A 19,047-nucleotide genomic window follows, 5' to 3' on the forward strand; every position below is an offset into this window, starting at 1 on the left:
AAACAAAGGTTATTCGGTTGTTTATAAAAAGTAACGTTTCTTTGAATCTGATTTGAGATTCAAAACAACCCTCGCAATGCCCAGACGGAATAAATAACCGCTTATGTTTTTCTGGAAGATCCGTATGAAATACATTATCAATGTTGTTTTTTTAGTCCATCGATAAGTGATTGTGTCGTGGCGTTTCGTTGCGCAACCGAAGCGGCATCCGATAACCAGGAACCCAGTGTGGACGCGAGGGCCGCTCGGACGCGCACTAAATTTAACTGCCCTATTTTCCCACGGCCCGACCGACTGCGCCCGCCAACATTGACACAAGATGTTAAATTAAAACCAGAAATTTTGCAAGAACACGGATCCGTCCGTGGAAGCGTTTGGCACGAAGATATTCGGGCCGCGGCTGAATTGACTATAAACTTTGTGCGTACGTAGTGCCGCGTGTCCTTATTGTATCGGTTTTCTCAGGCGAGGATGCGAGAGTGCAGCGCAGAGGTGCCGCGGCTATTTGTGTGGCGCTGTGCGACCTAACACTGACCCGGTTAGGGCGCACGCATAAACACAAGGATAGCGAGTCGCAGTTGCGCTCTCGTGCATCGAGCGCCCGTCGTCCTACTATAGCTATTTACAGTGATAGGGGTGGTCGTAGGCCGTGAAGGGCGAGTTGTCGCTTCGTCGGGGACGGGCGGATAAATATAAACAGCCAGGAAACCATTGGACCGCACATGTAGTCCGCCTGGACGCGTCGATCCCTTCGATTTCACGCTTATCGTTAAAGCGATGTTTCCGGACAAGTGGAGCGCCGAGATTTCGTTCGGGAACGGGGTCGCGGATATTTTTCCGAGTTCGCATCGCTTATAGCATTCCACGTATTCTGGTATTTCGGAAGCGGTTGCGCCATTCGGCACTCGGCGCTCGGAGATGCGTTGCGAAACGCGCGCAGGAAGCGGCGCGGAGGTGGCGCGGACCGCACTCGCCGCTCTGAAATGAGCGTGATTCATGCGGACGTAACGTTTGACCAATAAATAATTGTGGTCATATAGGAAATTTATGATAAACTTGCGGTCGGTAGGTCACGTACGCCAGTCGCGGTGTCGCATCGGTGGCGTGACGGGCGCTGAATGCGATTCCGGGATTATCGGATGGGTCCTTTCGCTTTCGGCAGCGCGTGCGCCGCGCAACACCCAAGGTCGCGGGCCGTTCAACTCGGATGCGACCGCGCTATTGCGACACCGAAATATGTAATTGTAGAGGAGCCGAGGCGCGTTTGGCAGCGGTCGCCGCGCGCAACTAGGTCGCCCGCGGTTGCGCAATCGCTCTTCGTACGACAGATGGCGCGCACCGTATACTCTCTTCCTTATACGGGAACATGATGTGCGAAACAAAGGAAAAATATGTTTACAGCCAAGATTACGATATACATCTTTGGAACATATAGAGCCCCTGGACTCTTTCCTGGGAAATATTTACGTATACTCGACACTAATGCAGGCTCTCAACGACCAATTACTCATTGGAATCATTAGTAATTTAAATTTACATTGCTTGAATACAACACAACTAACTAGTCGATAGAAACCACAGTTGTAGTTTCTATCGACTAGCTGTGTTCGATTGAGAGACAAGACAAAAATCTAATCTCTTCACTTCATCAAGTACCCAACTGATATAAAACCTATAAAATTTTCCTGACTCCATCCACGGCTGACATTTACACAACAAAGCTAATCGGCTTGAAGTTTCAGCACAATGCAGCAAGCAAACAGTTCTTATCCCGTTTATTTTAATGGATTGGTTCTGGATCGAGCGCGTGAATTTAGTTCTGTTTGTCGATAGATCACGTTTTGTGATTCAATATGAATAATTTTCACAAGCACATAGCACGTGTCTCACTTCGAATATTAAATTCTACGTTTTGTGCGGATCGTTTGAATAGAGAAGCCGTTGGTAATGGCCGGTTCGAAGGCGTTTTGTGTCGTGCGCGCCACGTTTAGAGTCCGTAATGGAAGTTCGCGAATGTCAATAATAACGTTCCGGTCCCCCGGCGGTCGACGAGGCGAAAATAGTCGCCAACTATTAATACGAGGCGAGTCGAGCGCTAGCGCTGCAGTGCCCTTGAAACGGGCCGATCACCTCGCGCCCTCGCTCCCCTCTCCCTCCCAACCCGTCGCCCCCCCCGCATTAGACGCGCACACATGCGCATGCGGCTATCGCGATGCAGCTCCGCGGAATACGCGCTGCGATCCTTTTCATTTCCATTTCGTTTGCGAATGTCACATTGACGGCTCTATGTTTACTCCGTGAGCTGAATGTTTGAATACATAGAGCTTATGTGGTTGTGTACTTCAGACAACTTGTTTGACAGTTTTTTTAATTTCTTTTCATTTTCTTATAAGATTCTTCGTTATAAAAATGTAGACTTATCTTTTTGCGTAACAATCGAAGGTGGAAACGCGGTGACTCCTCATATCCGGGCCGGGTCGTGACCCGAGATCCTGCAAACGGATATCGGCCCATTTGTTTAGAGTCACGACACAGAACCTCGCTATGAATTCCGTATCATAGACCCACTATTGTTTATTCGTACTGTATGTAATCTTGTTATTGTTGAGAATATCGAAAAGTGGTATTTTTGAGTTCGGAGGCACGCTAACTTGACGCAACTGTTTACTGCACACAATGAAGTTCTCGCACGTTGCCTGAATCCACACAATTTGGCAATCGGCAACATCCATTCAAGGTTTTCTTTGTTGTAACGAAGCCGGCAAAAGAGTTCAGACTAGACCTAGATACGAGGCGGTTTCTCCGAAGCTATTTATCGCGTTCTCAGGTCAATACGAATCGTGCTAATCACGGCGTATTCAAAACGTCGTGTTCTAATTGCAATACGAAACGGGATCGTTCGTTTGGCAACATTTCACGGAAACACATATGTATATTCAGCCGTGTTTATCGACACAACAGATTAGTCTCGCGCGGCACATTAGCAGAGTGAGCGGCAACGTCAGAACGTGGAGCATACGCGCATACAATCAAGTGCTGTAGTGACCAATGCGAGTAGGAAGGTCGAGTAGTTTCGCCAGAGGCTGACAATGGCGCGCCGGTACCGCCGCTCTTGCCCAATCTCGACGTTTGCAACACCGAAATTTCGTGTGTGCCGCGTTACAGCAATGGCCGGTTTACACCTCGCAGCACCGCATATTCAAATGGCTTCCACGTTACATTGTGCTAACAAATCAAAAAGGTTGCTTCGCTTAAATATATTTTATTATTTTTGACGGTACGCGCAGAAAAGCTCAAACCTTGGAAAACCAGGTTTGGTGCAGCAGATCTGCATAGCTTGGTAATACCTACCCATAAGAGGACAATATGTCCTACAGCCGTTGAGAATAGACAACAAGATGCGTCACTCATTCATGAACTATTTCAATGTTCACCACATTGACCGCGTTATCTTTTTTAAATAATTTTCCTCGTCATGTTTTGTTTATCTGACGTAATGAGTAACACCGACGAGGACGCAATGATGCATTATTTACTGTTGATTAGACATAGTCTTATTTCCTATGTAGAAGCAGAAGCAGAGTTCAGTTTATTCGTCATATGTATTCGTTGAAGTTTTAAACAACACGTAAAGTTGAAGTTCTTACATATGTATGAAACGATTTCCTCCTGATAGAACGAGCATTTATTTACGTGAATCAGTTACCTGACCAGAAACCTAATTTGGAGCGTTCCCGTGGCGTGTTCGTATCCGTCAGCTTAGACAAAGGGAGCCTAGCTCCGTCCTACAAGGCATTTAAATGCATTACAATCGAAAGTGCTCGTTTGGTATGCGTCGCTGTACGTACGTACGTACGCGTCTCGCATACAGCTAGCTGGCGGTTCATCACTAGTTTTTTGCATCTTTATATTAGGAGCACTGACCTTGCACAATGTCAAATAGTTGCGGACGAGCTGGCGTCGTGCACGGTGCAACGCTGTGCCAACTCGGCTCGTTTTATACGGATCGCCGTTTATAACGTTTTCGTTTCGCGGAAGCTATCTTTTTGTGCATCAAGATATTTTGGTTTTATTGGACACCAAATTAAGGCTTACATCGATATCATGTAAACGTCGAGACTCTTTACAATATCCAACAGAACAAAATATAAAAATACGTAAATGTAGTTTTGAATTGAAAAAAAGACACCTCATCAGATATAATTCAGAGTTAAAAAAAAAAAAACCTCGTTATGGGTAATACATTCGGCCAAAGTAATACAATTATTGTATTTTTATCAGTCCTTGTTATTTGGACGTTTTGAAGTTGGTAAAAATTACGTATAAACATTTCGTTACAGGTATATAAAAGCATGTTAAAAAGAGATCAATGATTGGCTTTGATATAAAAATCATCGGTTACTGAATAGTCGCTTCAAGTCGTTATATTGAGGAGAGAAACAGCGCGATACGTAGCGTTTCGGTAAATGTTTTTTATCCATAAATCATTTTACTGCAATTGTTTGTGTACTGTCGTAATCAACATGAGTAATTGTATTTCCCGTGTTTGCTCGATATACGTTGTTTGTCATCATTTCGGATGCGTTCACGGCACGTTACTGTGGCCGATATAACTATGTATAAAAAAAAACATTTTGAAATGTATCCGCGACAAAATTTTCCGCAACAAAGGTACATAATATGTGATAACACCTGTCATCATCGTATCATCAAGAGAACCCTTGAGCTAAAGCGACTGGAAGTGAGCGGTTCGGATCCAGGGTTTTCCTGCTCCCTTTAACACACACAACCATCAAGACAAACATGTATTTATTTATCTTGTACGCATGTGTGAAATATAAATTTTGTTTGAAGCGGTTGTAATACGTGCATTTAACGATATAGTCTCGGCTCGGCAAGAAGGCCGGTTGTTTGGCCGTCGTCCAGAGTGCATCACACACGCCCCCGGAAGCTCTGATAATGTTTTATACTGCATATATTTAGATAACGTTGGGACGTTGCGTAGCGATGCGACCAGCCGCTCAAACATTGCACAGATTACATTTGTGTTTCCACTATCCAGATTATCCATGTGGTGGTAGTAACCGGAGATCACAACAACGCGGACTCCGCAGCCCGTTTGAGGCCTCATTGTAAAAACACCGAATTTTTGTACCTAATAAACGTACAATTATGAATTTACGTGCCTAACGACCGACGGACGTGAATGACAAAACCCATTTCAGTGTCAAATCACGTTTGAAGAAAGACGTAAATACGAATCATTTAAAACCAATTTAATCGATACGTCGTGACATTTTAGCAATGCACATACACTGATTTGAATATGTATTTCGTCGAATTCGACTCGTTATCCCGGTTGGCCCGCGGTCACCTTCCGGGTGGATCGTTAGCCGGCGGGTCACCTCCAAATCGGCTCCGACAATACTCGCGCTATTGTAACTATTCTTTATCTTATAATTCGTATTTATTGTTTAGTATTTTTTTTTGTTTTAAATGTTAATGTTTCGTTTTCGTTTCGCTTCTGTGTTTGATTGTGAATGTCTCTGCTGTAAAATGATTCGAAATGGACGAAGCTACTGGGATTGCACGCGACGTAGTTACCCAGTACTTATTCAAATGACCATCATCACCAAGTAAAAAGCCTTCAATACATTTGGACGAGATTAAATTCGAAATATTGGTTCACGGAGAGTATGGCTTGTCTCGTACCATTAAATTGATAGAGAACTTGAAAATTAAACAGTGCGGTCTACTAACCTGGTGGTCGAGGATGTGCAGCGGCGTGCTGCAATGTGGAAGCGATCTGATGATGCTGGTAGAAGGGCAGGAAGGGGGCGTGGAAGGGCGCCGGCGGGGGAGGTTGAAGCCTCGTCTTCAGGTCCTCAGCGGATCCTGCTCCGGACGAGGACGACTCCACGTCCGATACCCCACTGTCCGCTGGCGAAGGTGGGAGGGAGCCTGAATAGAGAAAATAATAGTTAAAATCTTTTATATTGTAAAATACCTATAAATGTTTATTTAATTAATGTTAAATTTTTTTTATTATTATTAATAATAAAAATTGTAGACATAATTAAGCACAGTTCTTCGATTTAATCTGGTTTAAAAAAAAAAAGAATAATAAAATACGAATACAAATAAATAATCTTTCGTCAAAGCTGTAGGCACGAGTGCTTTATACGATGGATGTATTAAACATGTGTTAAAAAGTAGCTCTTATTATTCAGTTTATTTTTTAAAAAAAACACGAAGTCGTCAAGCTATCACTGTAGTTTCAATGATAGTTATAAATCACACACGCACCTAATCACACACTCACACAGACGCATACACAGGCTCAAACGACCTCAACAAAATAATCCAGTCCAAGTACCTAATGTTATTTATAAATCGTAAAATTTAATTTCCTCATGTTCGAAGTTTACACGAAAATATTAATTATGGTATGATATAAACAATAAAATTTAATGTAACAGGTTTTGGCGAAATCAGAGTTTTTTTTTTTCGTCAGATCCTCCCAGGTCCGCCGCCGGACACTCAGGTAGGCGGGTCTCACCTTGAATCGTGTCAAATGCTGCGCGTCACATCTTTAACATTTGAATGTCCGTAGGCGATACCTCGTCTTACTTAAGCCGCAACAAGAGTCCTAATAAGCATTTTCTCGGAACGTAAATTAATTAAACGGACTTTACGATGGAATCTCATCGACCTTGTTCGTCCTATGAAAAATGTTCGAACCTTCGCTTGGTTACGCTGGCATAGCCCTATAGGGCTACCCAGCTTAGGTACGAAAAAGGAAAAACAAAAAAAAAGAGAATTCGTAAATTGAATGAACCATAGGTAAAAATATTGTGAAGTAAACCAGAATACCAAGAAATACTGAGTTCTGATACTACTGCATCTTTATCCGCATTTGCATCCTTCGTCAACCTTTAAAATAGCTTTCCGTTTGAAAACCAACAAAGCTAGACTAAGAGATTAAGAAACGGAAAATTGTATATCTTATATGTTCACAACGCTTAGATATGAGAAGCAAGACTTTAGACAATAAAATTTAGAGTATGTATTTTTTTTTTATGAACCTGGTGTCAAGTGGTTACCGGAGCCCATAGACATCTACAACGTAAATGCCGCTACACACCTTGAGATATGAGTGCTAAGTCTCTGTTTTTAAAGTACAACGGCTGCTCCACTCTTCGAACCGAAACGCATTACTGCTTCACGGCAGAAATAGGCACGGTGGTGGTACCTACCCGTGCGGATTCACAAGACGTCCTAACACCAGTAAATAGCATATGTTGTATTATGAAATTTTAATCTTAACTACACACAAAAGTTGCTAGGTTCGATGGCCTTGATAATAAATAAGATAGAACCGGTAAAAGTGTTTCTTTAATTTTTCAAACTTGGTTATTCAAATGCGAAAAAATAACCGTTAAACGCAACGTCTCAGCAACCAACGGTCATCCCAAATTTGCATCTTTGACCCTCATTATTAAATTAATCTTAACCCGGGATATAATACAAGTGCATTCAACCTGACGCACGTGGGAATATTTAGGAGCGGACATCCAATTCTAATGCAAAATCATTCTCGTCTACTTTTCTAAAAATGTTCGTGGGTCATATTGACCCTTGCGCTTTTTGTGCACCGCCGGACCGGTTACTGAATCTTTCTAAAATGCAATTATAGTTGTACTGCGGTTTGGGAACGGGTTGTGAAAAAAACACCTAAAAATATTATTAGGGGCAGCAACATCATGCAATGACTCGCACGAAAGTATCAGAATATTTACCGTTTTTATAACGTTTAAAATTTGTACTTAAAATGAAAAATATTCGCATTATTCTGATCACGGTCGTCAAGGTTAGTCAATATAACTATTAAGACGTTTGATCGTGTTAAAAAGTGAGGAGAAACAGTTCAGCCGAAACATTATTGCCAATTGCCATTTATGATCTGGCTATATGCTTTTTTTATGCAAGGGTGGACGAGCTCACAGGCCACCTGGTGTTAAGTGTTTACTGGCCTTTGAGACAGTCCGTAGCCTCAATAACGGCACCTTTCGTTCAGCTAAAGGAAGATTACGAAGGAAACAGTACATATTACTACAAAAAAAACCCAACTAGGTATCTAAACAGGATAAAATAGATATTCATGTGATAAATTTCCTTGTATGATTTACAACAACAAAAAAAGTTTAAGTTTGTATGACTTTACTCAAAAGTTAGATAAATAAAGTTTCATTGGCTATTAAATCCAATAAAGAGTATTTATATACAGGGAAAAGAGGTCGACCGAAGAAAACATGGATGGAGTATGTGAATGACGATATGAGAGAGAGAGGTGTGAGTGTTGAGATGACAGTTGATAGAAGAGAATGGAAGAGAAAATATAGCTGTACCGACCCCACCTAGTGGGATAAGGTGGTGAAAAAGAAGAAGAAAGAGTATTTATATACACCGCAGTATTTCTCGGTGATAGCTTATTCCTTCATGCTTTGTTGTGCTTGTCAAAATCTTGTATAAAAAATAAGAATAGTTCTGTGTTAGTGTATTCTCTCTGAAAAGTATTTGGCAGTTTACTGATATTTCCGACAAACTGATTAAAGTTTTGCCACAAATTATATACAAGAAAAAAATCTAATAGCATGTAACAATTCAGAATAATGCAAACTTTTTGTTAAAGATAGGTATTCAAATACGTGTGTTTACCCCTGAATTAAATAAGAAATGTTTTCTCCTCAATTATTCAAAACAACTTCCGAAGTGACCTTACCCATTGTGCACATAATCATTAGATTGGAACTTTCTCATGACCGAATTAAATCCCTAAAAAATTTGACACATAACGGTTTTCGGTCATTTGAATATGCTTTTTTTTTCCTAGTAGAAAGGCGATCACGTTTCCTAGTCCGTTTGACCGGTGCTGTCCACACCCTTTTGTGTCCTTTGTGAACCCTTCAATGGACTCTATGGGAACCGGGAAGAGCAATGGTCAGTCCGACTATTTAAATCGAGTATGAACGTGGCGCCTTTTGTCCGACAAATATTGGGGCATTATAATATTATGGCCAGTTCGATGGGCGACTGGGGAATTGAAGCCGCTGTCTTTAAAATATCAATTTAAATTTAATATTAAACCTTTATTGATTATTAATCTGTGATGAATTATTTTGACAGAACGCCATTTTGCTTCACCTGTTATATAAAGTATATTCTCGCCTGTGCTCTGTTCGGAAACGGTCGAGATCTAACATCCCAGTTTAAAAAAGATAAAAATTACAAAAAGACCGCGGAATATTGTAATAGCACTTAAGTTGGCGAAGAGTTCCCAAGGTGATAAACAAAAGGTTAGTTCGCACCCCATACCGGTCAGTCCAAGTCTCTGAAGCACACGTTTGACCAACCGTCGGACACAAGGAACCCCAACGTCCCAACCCTTTCATCTCGCGTATCAAAATAATAATAAATTAACTATAAATAATGACTGGTCTTTCTTGGAGGGTTCAGGATCAGGTCTACCGGTCGACGAGGAATGCGGTCCCATTAGTAAGATGACACAATGAAGGATCCCTGCCTCGATCGGCTATCTTTATGGAGTGACCACTGTACGTTGCCTTTGTCAATTTTCGGCGTTAGACCATAATCCCGCGACTTAGAATTCGCGATGTTCTTTGCATATGAATACAGAATGCGGTAAGTATATAACAGTCGGGTATATAATACGGATCTTGCACGTGTTTGGGGATTAAGAGATGACGCTCATGACCGACAATAACGTTATTATTTAGCTTTACGAATGTAACATATGAAGCAATAGCGTTTTGTTTCAAATTGATTGGTTACAAACCATTGTTCTCTTAACGTAATTAATTAATTTCTATTGAAAATTGTTTGCAAGTCAATCTTAGAGCTTTGAACTGGTCTTGTTGTGGAATATGTAGTTGTAAAAGCAGTCATAGAAATCTACAGTTTGGAAATTAAAGGTTAATTTGAAATTCAATATAATTCGACCATAATTAAATCAGCACATTCCCGATTAAATTCCCGTTGTTATATCAGGTAATGATTTAAAAATCAATTTTAAAACAAAATTTGTGAACCACCCCGTATTACAAAATACGTACAATTTCACGTTTCTGGTAACCCTTCTGTTGAACTGTTTCGTGGCTGGTGTCCTTTAAGATGTTAACTTAAATTAGAATAATGTTAACATTATTTATCATAAACTTTAGACGTAGCTAACTTTTCTGATTAGTATATTTTAATATTCATATTATAAGTCTATATTCAAGATGAATGTAAATGATCTGGTGAGTGCCTTCAGTTTATTTACATAGTTTCTATAAAGGTTGTATCGGAACAATTTTCGCAAATAATGACAGTTTACAACTAGGCTCCGCTTCCCAATACGACAGAGCGAAGCTAGTTTGAGACAAGTTAAAGCCCTGAAAGTTCTGTAGTATAATCTGTCGTAGTCATCTTCAAATCTGCCAATATTACGTATCAAGCTCACCGACTCACCAAGCAGTTTCAGAAGCAACCCTACCGGGTCATAAATACTGGCGCTTCGATCAATTTGTTCTTCGTATAAATAAGAATACAAACTCCTTTGTTATTATCGAGACAGTTACGTATATATTTATTTTACATTGCGGTTTCGTATGCAAGCAACTTTGGTGCTTTGTGGCTTTGATAAAAGCGTTTCAGTAATATTCTTAAAATAGCCTTACCATTCACTGGAAGCGAGGATTTAGCTGGAAACAACTTCAGTTTAGTCTTATTGCGTTATTTTAATTTCACATGAATGAATTAATTGAGTTTTACAGCTAGACACGTAATGTTTTCGTTCAATGGTAAAATCATAACAAATTACATTAACACCGATACTATCATCGGTATTGATGGATGTAGCTGGACTAGAATAACTAAATAACACGTAAATTTTGCGTAATATTTTTCAACTAAAACTCTTTCAACATTCGGCTACCCTAGTACATTATTCCCACAATGCACCCACGCTTGACAGCCTAATCCCAAAACTGTCAATACCATCGGTAGGGATCAGAAAAGGACACTAATATATAAATTGAATGCGTCGGAGGGAAACAAAAAAAGATTAGCGTCTATTATGATGGATGACGTGACAATTCACTGCGCAAGGTGGAATATAACCCATTTTTGCGCGATTTTCGGAATGCAATGTGTGTTAGCGCAATGTGCGCAGCCATCTGCGCTATTTTATTGTTTGGTTAGGATGTTGCGTGTTTAGATAGATGCGGGCCTCGCTGACCCAGTGTCCGTATTGTAAGGGTTAGCTTTGAAATGCCGACGGGTTGAGCATTGGCAGTGCATCTTCGCAATATACAATCCGTTTATTCAATAAACTTTCACTTTGGACAAAAAAAATGTAGTTTGGTTTTTGTTACGTGAACCAATTTTAACTGATCATGCAATGGAATATGATATGAAGGTGGATACGTTCATCTGTTCTCTTAATTCTTCCGAGCTGCTTGTCATATTTTGTTAAGTAAACTGTCATACGATACGTCTTAATGTTCAATATGTCACAGGGAATCATGATGTTGCTGCGTTGCAATAAATCTGATATCTTTTAGTCAGGATTTGGTCTAAAAAGAAATAACTTTATTTAAGGTTTTAAAACTTATTAGAGACTATTTTTTATGGCTCCAAGTAATGACCATAGCATCGGCAGCGTGGTGATGGTCCCAAGGTCTCAGCTGCAAGGCGTCATCTGTGACCAAAGCTTTCCGTGATAGGATAATGTTGGTTTATCGTGTTCCCGCATCGTATATGACTTTCGCTGTCTGTCTTGTTTGTGGGAGTCTGACCATGGTCATCAACATAATTTTGCAAGTTTACGACTCGAATATACTCCACAGTACTCCGATCCCCACACTCTTAGCGAGTTTAATGTTTAAATTTCTTGTTATTCATTGCGTTTGTCGTAAACGTCGAGTGTTCAATCCATAAATAAATGTTATATCACGACTGCATATGTAGTTGGGGTGACACAATCCATCATATTCTTAGAATAATGCGAAATAACCCTTTGTGTTGATATTGTGCAAGCGGGGCGGTTTGCACCCGCGCGTGTTTAGGGGTTGAATCGACCAGCGGGTTTGGGGACATCTGCGATAGAGTTCTCGTAATGGTGAAATTGTGACGTATTTATATCAATAATATTTATTTGGTTTTATGGACGAGTACGACTCAGCATTAATGTGGAATATTTTAAACGGGAATTAAAGGAACAGTTGTTCAATTTTATGTTCGACGTTCTGACCGTCATCAGAAAGTAAAAATCCATTAAGAAAAATTTCTGATTCCTATTTTTCTTTTGGTTAACAGGGATTCTATTTATAACATCGCAGGCTTTAGACTGGGCTCTTTTTTGTTTGTTGTTTTGTTTTTGCTTCATATAAACCCTTTTACTTCAAGGTGGGAGGCGGAATTTTGAGGTCAATTGGCGGGAGAAGCTATTTAACACCAGATGGGTCATGAGTCCGTTCAATTGATTATTTACATTCCACACAAGACAAAAATAGTCAGACACATCAAATTTTTCCACGAAAGCAAACAACTCAAGCATTGAAACACAATTTTATCTTCGACTGAAAATCGTTACTGAAGCGATAACAAGCAACAAAACGGTACATCAAAATCCTTTTCCACCGTCCTCCTTAAACGTGAAAATTTTCCATGAACGATTCTTGAAATTATCGTACTTTTCGGAATATTATTATGTATTGAAATGGCCCGTCTAAACGCGCGTGTGAGCGTCTCTTGTTAGACATTGTACAATTAAAGCTGTGTGCGGGTGTAGTATTACCCTCGGTTGGATGTGGGGGTGAGCGAGAACGCGTGTGTGAGGGCGGGTGGGCAGGATGGTAGGGCAGGGCGGGCGGCTGACGCGGTCGTGACATTGGGCGGATCAGCTGACTATCGATTACCGGCACTTCCTCGTCGTTCTTTATGAATTTTTCATAGCACGGCTTTTTGCTGATCGTCCAGTTAACTATGTTGTTGTGACGCCGAGCACACAGCGTGCAGACTTCTATGATAATGATTGAGACACACAGAGACATTCAAATGTAAAATTTGTTGCTTAGATCTCATCATAAAATACTCTTATCATTTGAGGAGTCCTTATTTTGGTTTTTATATGTAGTCTAAAATTAGCTGCTGCAGTAAAATTTTGTAATTCAGCTAACTCCAATTATCGAGTGGTCGAATAATGTGAGCCTTTATCTCTTTAATCAGTGCTCCAATTTATTTCCTAATTTTGTTGACTAAAACCCAGAAGTATTATTACAGCTTATTCACCGAATGCTTTGTATCTAACAAAGTGCTGCTTAATTTTATTAGCTGCAAATAATATCGCGAGGTGTTAGGTGAGAAATCTATTCATCCATCTCAGTGGACGCTAAAAATCTACGGTGTCATTGTTGATAGTTTTACATAAATTTTTTACATAAATGTCCAGTCTGTGGATTGCCATTTACATTTATGGCTTGCGCAACAAGTTTTAAAATAAAATTTTGGTTTTAAAATAAAGAAGTTTTAAAATAACATTTTTCCCCCAATTATTTTCTCGTTTGTACTAAACTAAAATTTTAGTTTCATTTGCATTCTGGTATCACCACCGATACCTTTACACGTGATCTTGTTTTTTGCAAAACGTAGGTACCTATACATTTGTAATGGTAGTTTTGAGTTTATTATTATTCGAAGCGATTGTAGCAACTCCAACACGGCAACAACAGCCATGAGCTCTCGTGAGTATAGTTCACGTTGCGAACTTAAGATTCTAAGGTGTTACTGTGAGCTCGTCTACATAGGAGCAAAATAATGAATTACAGTGTTCCATACCTATAATTGTGCTGGTATCTTTGCCTACCTGCCTAGATCAAAACTTATAGTTATATGTATATAAATATCATTCCAAATACTTCTGATAGGATCCGGGCTGTTCGCGGAAATTGTTCCCGAGACCTCGACATCTCAGTTCTAAGATAATATTTCGTATAGTGATTCTTTAATATTAGGTACTCCAGTATTAAGTAACGAAATATATTTAAGTTTTTATTTTTTATTGCCCTTGTAGGCAGAGGAGCATACGGCCCACCTGATGGTGAGTGGTTACCGTCGCCCATGGACTTGAGCAATGCCAGGGGCAGAGCCAAGCCGCTGCCTACCGCTTAATACTCTCCACAAGCCTCGTATGAAGAAGGATATGTCATAGCGCTCGGGAAACACCGTGGAGGGGAGCTCATTCCATAGCCGGATGGTATGTGGCAAAAAAGATCTCTGGAAACGCACTGTGGATGAACGTAGTGGCTCCAGGTAGAATGGATGAACTCTACTCCGGTGGCGGGCGGTGCGATGGTAAAAACGAGATGCCGGTATCATCTCGAACAATTCCTCAGAGCACTCCCTATGAAACATACGGTACAAAATACAGAGGGAACCGAAGTCCCTCCGCAGACCCAGAAGTTAAGTTAACTAATGCTCGCTTTGTCATCTCAATGGCAAAGTTTTGACAGTGCTACTAATACTGACGACTGTCTTAATGATTTTAACATTTTCTGAAGTTTTTATGTATCCCAGATACAATTAAGAACAAACAAAGTTACTGTTACACCGATTTATTGTAGATATTTAGTTCAATACTTTCTCTGTTCACGCGTTATTCTTTTCTTCATTTACAAATTCCTCTATCGAACCTAGCTTTAGCAGTCGAACATGAATTTAACATTAGCTTTTCTATAAAAAAAGCTCTATCTACTAAATTGAAATTTATTTTCGTCAAATCCCCAAATTCTTCAGCAAAAATATTCCGACTGATCTAAGTACATGTTGATTTATTTAACAAAAATATTGAATAACTACATTTATAATTTCCTTTCCGTTGAGTTATTCGGGAACCCGTACGAATAAATCGAAGATTGCAATTCTCGGGAACACCGCCGTTCGATTTAGAAAAGATACGTTATGTGTAATATGTGTAATATATTCAATATTTATCCTGTAGTATGATGTGAATATCGCGATTCGCATCAATGTTTCAGTTAAGTTAAGCTATTAGTTACCTTATTATAATTTTTTGTCTTTGCGTATTTATGTGAACAAGCTCACGGTCTATCTGGTGTTAAGGAGTTATATAAGCCTATAGACATTACAATGTGAATGCAGCCACCTCCATTGGGATACGAGAATTTGTTTGGGATTACGAGAATTGTACAACGGCTATACTGAGACCTTAGAACTTATATCTCAAAGTGGGTGGCGCATTTACGTCGTAGATGTCTATGGGCTCCAGTAACCACTTAACACCAGGTGGGCTGTGAGCTCGTCCACCCACCTCTAAGCAATAAATAAAGAAACGGCTGCCTTCAAACCGAAGACTACGTATTAAATTAAACAAACTGTCATCCGCGTATGGTATATGAGCACCGGTATAGTCCCATCGCTAGAGTACGCTGGGCGTCTTATCCATTAGGCCACGACGGAATCGGATATTGAAATTTTATAGTTTTGAGAAACCACATCATATCGTAAAATATTTCGTATGAACTCACACAGAGATACGCGAGTACGTTAGATTAAGTAACGGAAATTGGATAATGTAAAGAGGAAATACAAGAAAGATTACATAACATTAGTTGTCATAAGAAGTAATGGCCGAGGGCTCAAACAATAAGGTGAAGGTAGCATTCAGATTAATTTCACTGAAGCCTATCTCAAGGATGTCTTCATACCTCACTCATTGTATTAAATATTTTGTGTGGAAGTGAGCGGTCCCTTTCACGTTTTATACTTGCCTCTGAATCGTAAAGAGGTAAAGTGGAGCATACGATGTCATATTTTTGTTTAGCATAAGCTAATACAAAACATCGGACTCAGATTGGACCATGGACTGACTTTCGCACCAATGTGTCAATACTAAAGGAGCCTAATAAAAAAACAAATCTCTCCACAATATGCATTCGTAGAGTATTGGAGTTCTTTGGATACATTGCCTATTTTCTGCCGTGAAGCAGTAATGCGTTTCGGTTTGAAGGATGGGGCAGCCGTTGTAACTATATTGTTACAACCTTAGAACTCATATCTCAAGGTGCGTGGCGACACTTACGTTGTAGATGTCTATGGGCTGCGGTAACCACTTAAAACCAGGTGGGCTGAGAGCTCGTCCACTCATTTAAACAATAAGAAAGAAAATATGGTCGAATCAAATTCGGTCTTGTCTGGACATCAAGCTCGACGAGGCCAAGGATCGCAGAAGATGGAAAACAATCGTACAAGAGAGATTGATGCAGCGGGGGAGTCATGACCCACGGTAATAAGGAGAACTATCAAGGAGGAGGAGGAATACAAAACATCGGAAAGCACGCCGTTGACGTAGCATTAGTGGCTAAGAGTTGATATGCTCACCTGTGTTGGGCGCCGTGTACAGGGGATGGTGCCTGACCGAGGGTGAGGGCGCCAGGAGACCGTGCAGCAGCGCTCTGGCTCCGAGGGCCAGTCCTGTTGGTTCTCCATTCACTGGAACAACGGGAAATAAAATTAAATCTTTCGCGCACGACCGTTTGAAAGTTACAAGTGAGACCTTAGAACTCATGTCTCAAGGTGGGTGGCGGCATTTACGTTGTAGATGTCTATAGGCTCCGGTAACCACTTATAAACAGGTGGGCCGTGATCTCGTCCAACCATATAAGCAATAAAAAAGTTTGTTTAATTTATTTTGGAACATTTGAATCGATCCTTGTCTATATATAATAATCGATTAAGAAGAGCTTAGTAAATTTTATAACGAGAATACCTAATTTTTAACGAATAAAATCACAGCGAACCTAAACTTAAAGCTTAAATTTCTCCAATCAGTTAACAAATCCGCAAGAATTTCATCGTCATTCTGTGAGCTTTTTAACTCTGCGCGTCTCTCTTGAGATCTACAAAGGTATTATAAGATCAGACACTTAATTACCATTATTAATTTACACAAAGTTTCTCTAGTCTAGACTAGGACAGGCAAATCTTATATTTTCAGGATTTTAAAAGGGCTTCATTTATATAGACTTTAGAACAACAAGATGAGTTTCGTAATATCAACAGAACATCGAAATAACTGGTATTATTTAAACAAAAGCAGTCTCTATATTTCTAGGACTATATTATTAGGCTGTAATATAATAATATACTGTATATAAGAGGCGTGGACATTATGTAAATGCGTATGAATCACTATAGTCTATATCAGGGGTTCCCAAACTTATTTTGTGTACTGTCCACTTTGAGAATTAATTATTTTTTAGCGCCCCCATTTTTTCACCTACTTAAAAACTACTATAGTGAGAGCTCAGTCGGTGTCTAAGAGTCCTCCTAGATGAAATTACAAATCGCCTCCCAAGCCTCGACACAACGCCCCAATTTTTTTCTGGGTCTCTTAATGTCCCCCTTTAGGCCCGCAGCGCTCACAGAGGGACGTCATCTCCCACTTTGGGCAAGACTGGACTTTATATTCTAAGAACGCACCACGAGTCCGCGCTGGTAAGAACTACTATTCTGTTCATGTCGAGCAGTCGTGCGTTTCGGCTTCAATGTTAAGACAGTCGCTTTGAAATACCAGTGCGGCAAATACAAAAGCCGGTCGTATTGGAGTATTTTGTGGCGTTCACGAGCCCCGGTGGTTACTTGCCACCAAATGTCCACTTTATCCAAACTTCCATTGCGCCAGCTCGCATCAATAGCATCAAAAAACATTACTGGCATTGATCGCCCCTTTGTATTACGGCCGAAGTTCAAGACCACAAAAACTATAAATCAATATGAATAACTATCGAACTGTTGTTCGCGAACAAACAGAAAAGTATTGAATTCATTAAACTTAGTTTTATATGCCCCTAATTCACGAAGGACCGGCCGCGCGAGTTAGAGCTGTCATTAGTCAAAATTCCCTTTAGCTTCAGGAGGGCTTCAGAACTTTGAAGATTACCGAATAAACGGACGTAGATAAGGCAGACTAAGTGAATATAATATTTTGAATTGGAGATGTCGTTTTTTTTTTGATATTTTAGCAATCGATATTATGAATAATATAAAAGGGACATCTTTAGGAATGTTTTGCCGGTAACCGTACTCGTCGAACTCAACAAAGAGTTCGACGTGCAACCTAACCCGTGCATCAATCAGCCCGCTGAGTTTCTCGCCGGATCTTCTCAGCGGATCGCGATTTAGATCCGGTAGTATATTTGCGAAACAGCTACTCTTGAGTTGTTAGGTCTCCTTTGGAGGCGCTCGGGCAGCTGTTAGCAAATCCCACCCTACCTTTCCTGGTGAAACTGGAAAGGCCTATGGGTCACCAGATATCACTCATTAAAAAAAAGTATGTTTTATTTGTCAAATAGTAGTTGTTTGTTCTCTAATAAAAATAGACTAGTAATTTAGTTAAATAATTAATACATTCTATATGATTATAAGTACGAAATTTTCGTCTACAACACGACCAATCTCAGTCCCGATACATCGCACATCTCCGGGTGCTCCAGACAAGGCGTGGGCGACTGTACTGATGGTAATTTATTTTAGACCTTGACTTGTGCCTGACTGAATCCTTTGTTGCCGCCTGGAGCTATTATATATTGTATAATTTAATAAAAACATTCGTTATTTACTTTTTAATAGCTGGTAATCTACAGGGTATTATACAAAGTTTATTTAGAGTCGTTGATTGTCCGTCTTTTCGATACTGTAATGTATTGAATTCACTCTTCAAGTCATAATGAGGGTAGGTACCACAACATTCCTATTTCTGTCGCGTCGTAATAATGGAATTCATAGAAAGTTTGGCGGGTGGGATACCTTAATACTAAGCAATTAAGACTATGAACTCATGTCTCAAGGTGGCACAAAGTGGCTTCGGTAACCATCAAACATCAGGTCGGGTTCATTCGTAAAAACATAACAAAAACTTCATTTATTAATGGGAAGCTAAAACCTGAACTTCATATTCCGTGCCAT

The 19,047-nt window shown here is 40.1% G+C and overlaps 1 protein-coding gene across 12 annotated transcripts in view; it reads right to left on the reverse strand.

The window, feature by feature from the left end:
- The window catches only part of E74 (transcription factor E74), a 266,595-nt gene that overhangs the window by 21,927 nt on the left and 225,621 nt on the right, over positions 1 to 19,047 (reverse strand). For all 12 annotated transcript variants that reach the window (XM_038015611.2, XM_062672340.1, XM_062672343.1 and 9 more), the window contains 2 exon segments: positions 16,462 to 16,572; positions 5,761 to 5,961 (listed from right to left, as the gene is read on the reverse strand). In XM_038015611.2, coding sequence (XP_037871539.1) covers positions 5,761 to 5,961; positions 16,462 to 16,572 — 312 coding nt within the window.

This window comes from Bombyx mori, chromosome 15 (assembly GCF_030269925.1).
Source record: "Bombyx mori chromosome 15, ASM3026992v2".
NCBI lineage: Eukaryota > Metazoa > Arthropoda > Insecta > Lepidoptera > Bombycidae > Bombyx > Bombyx mori.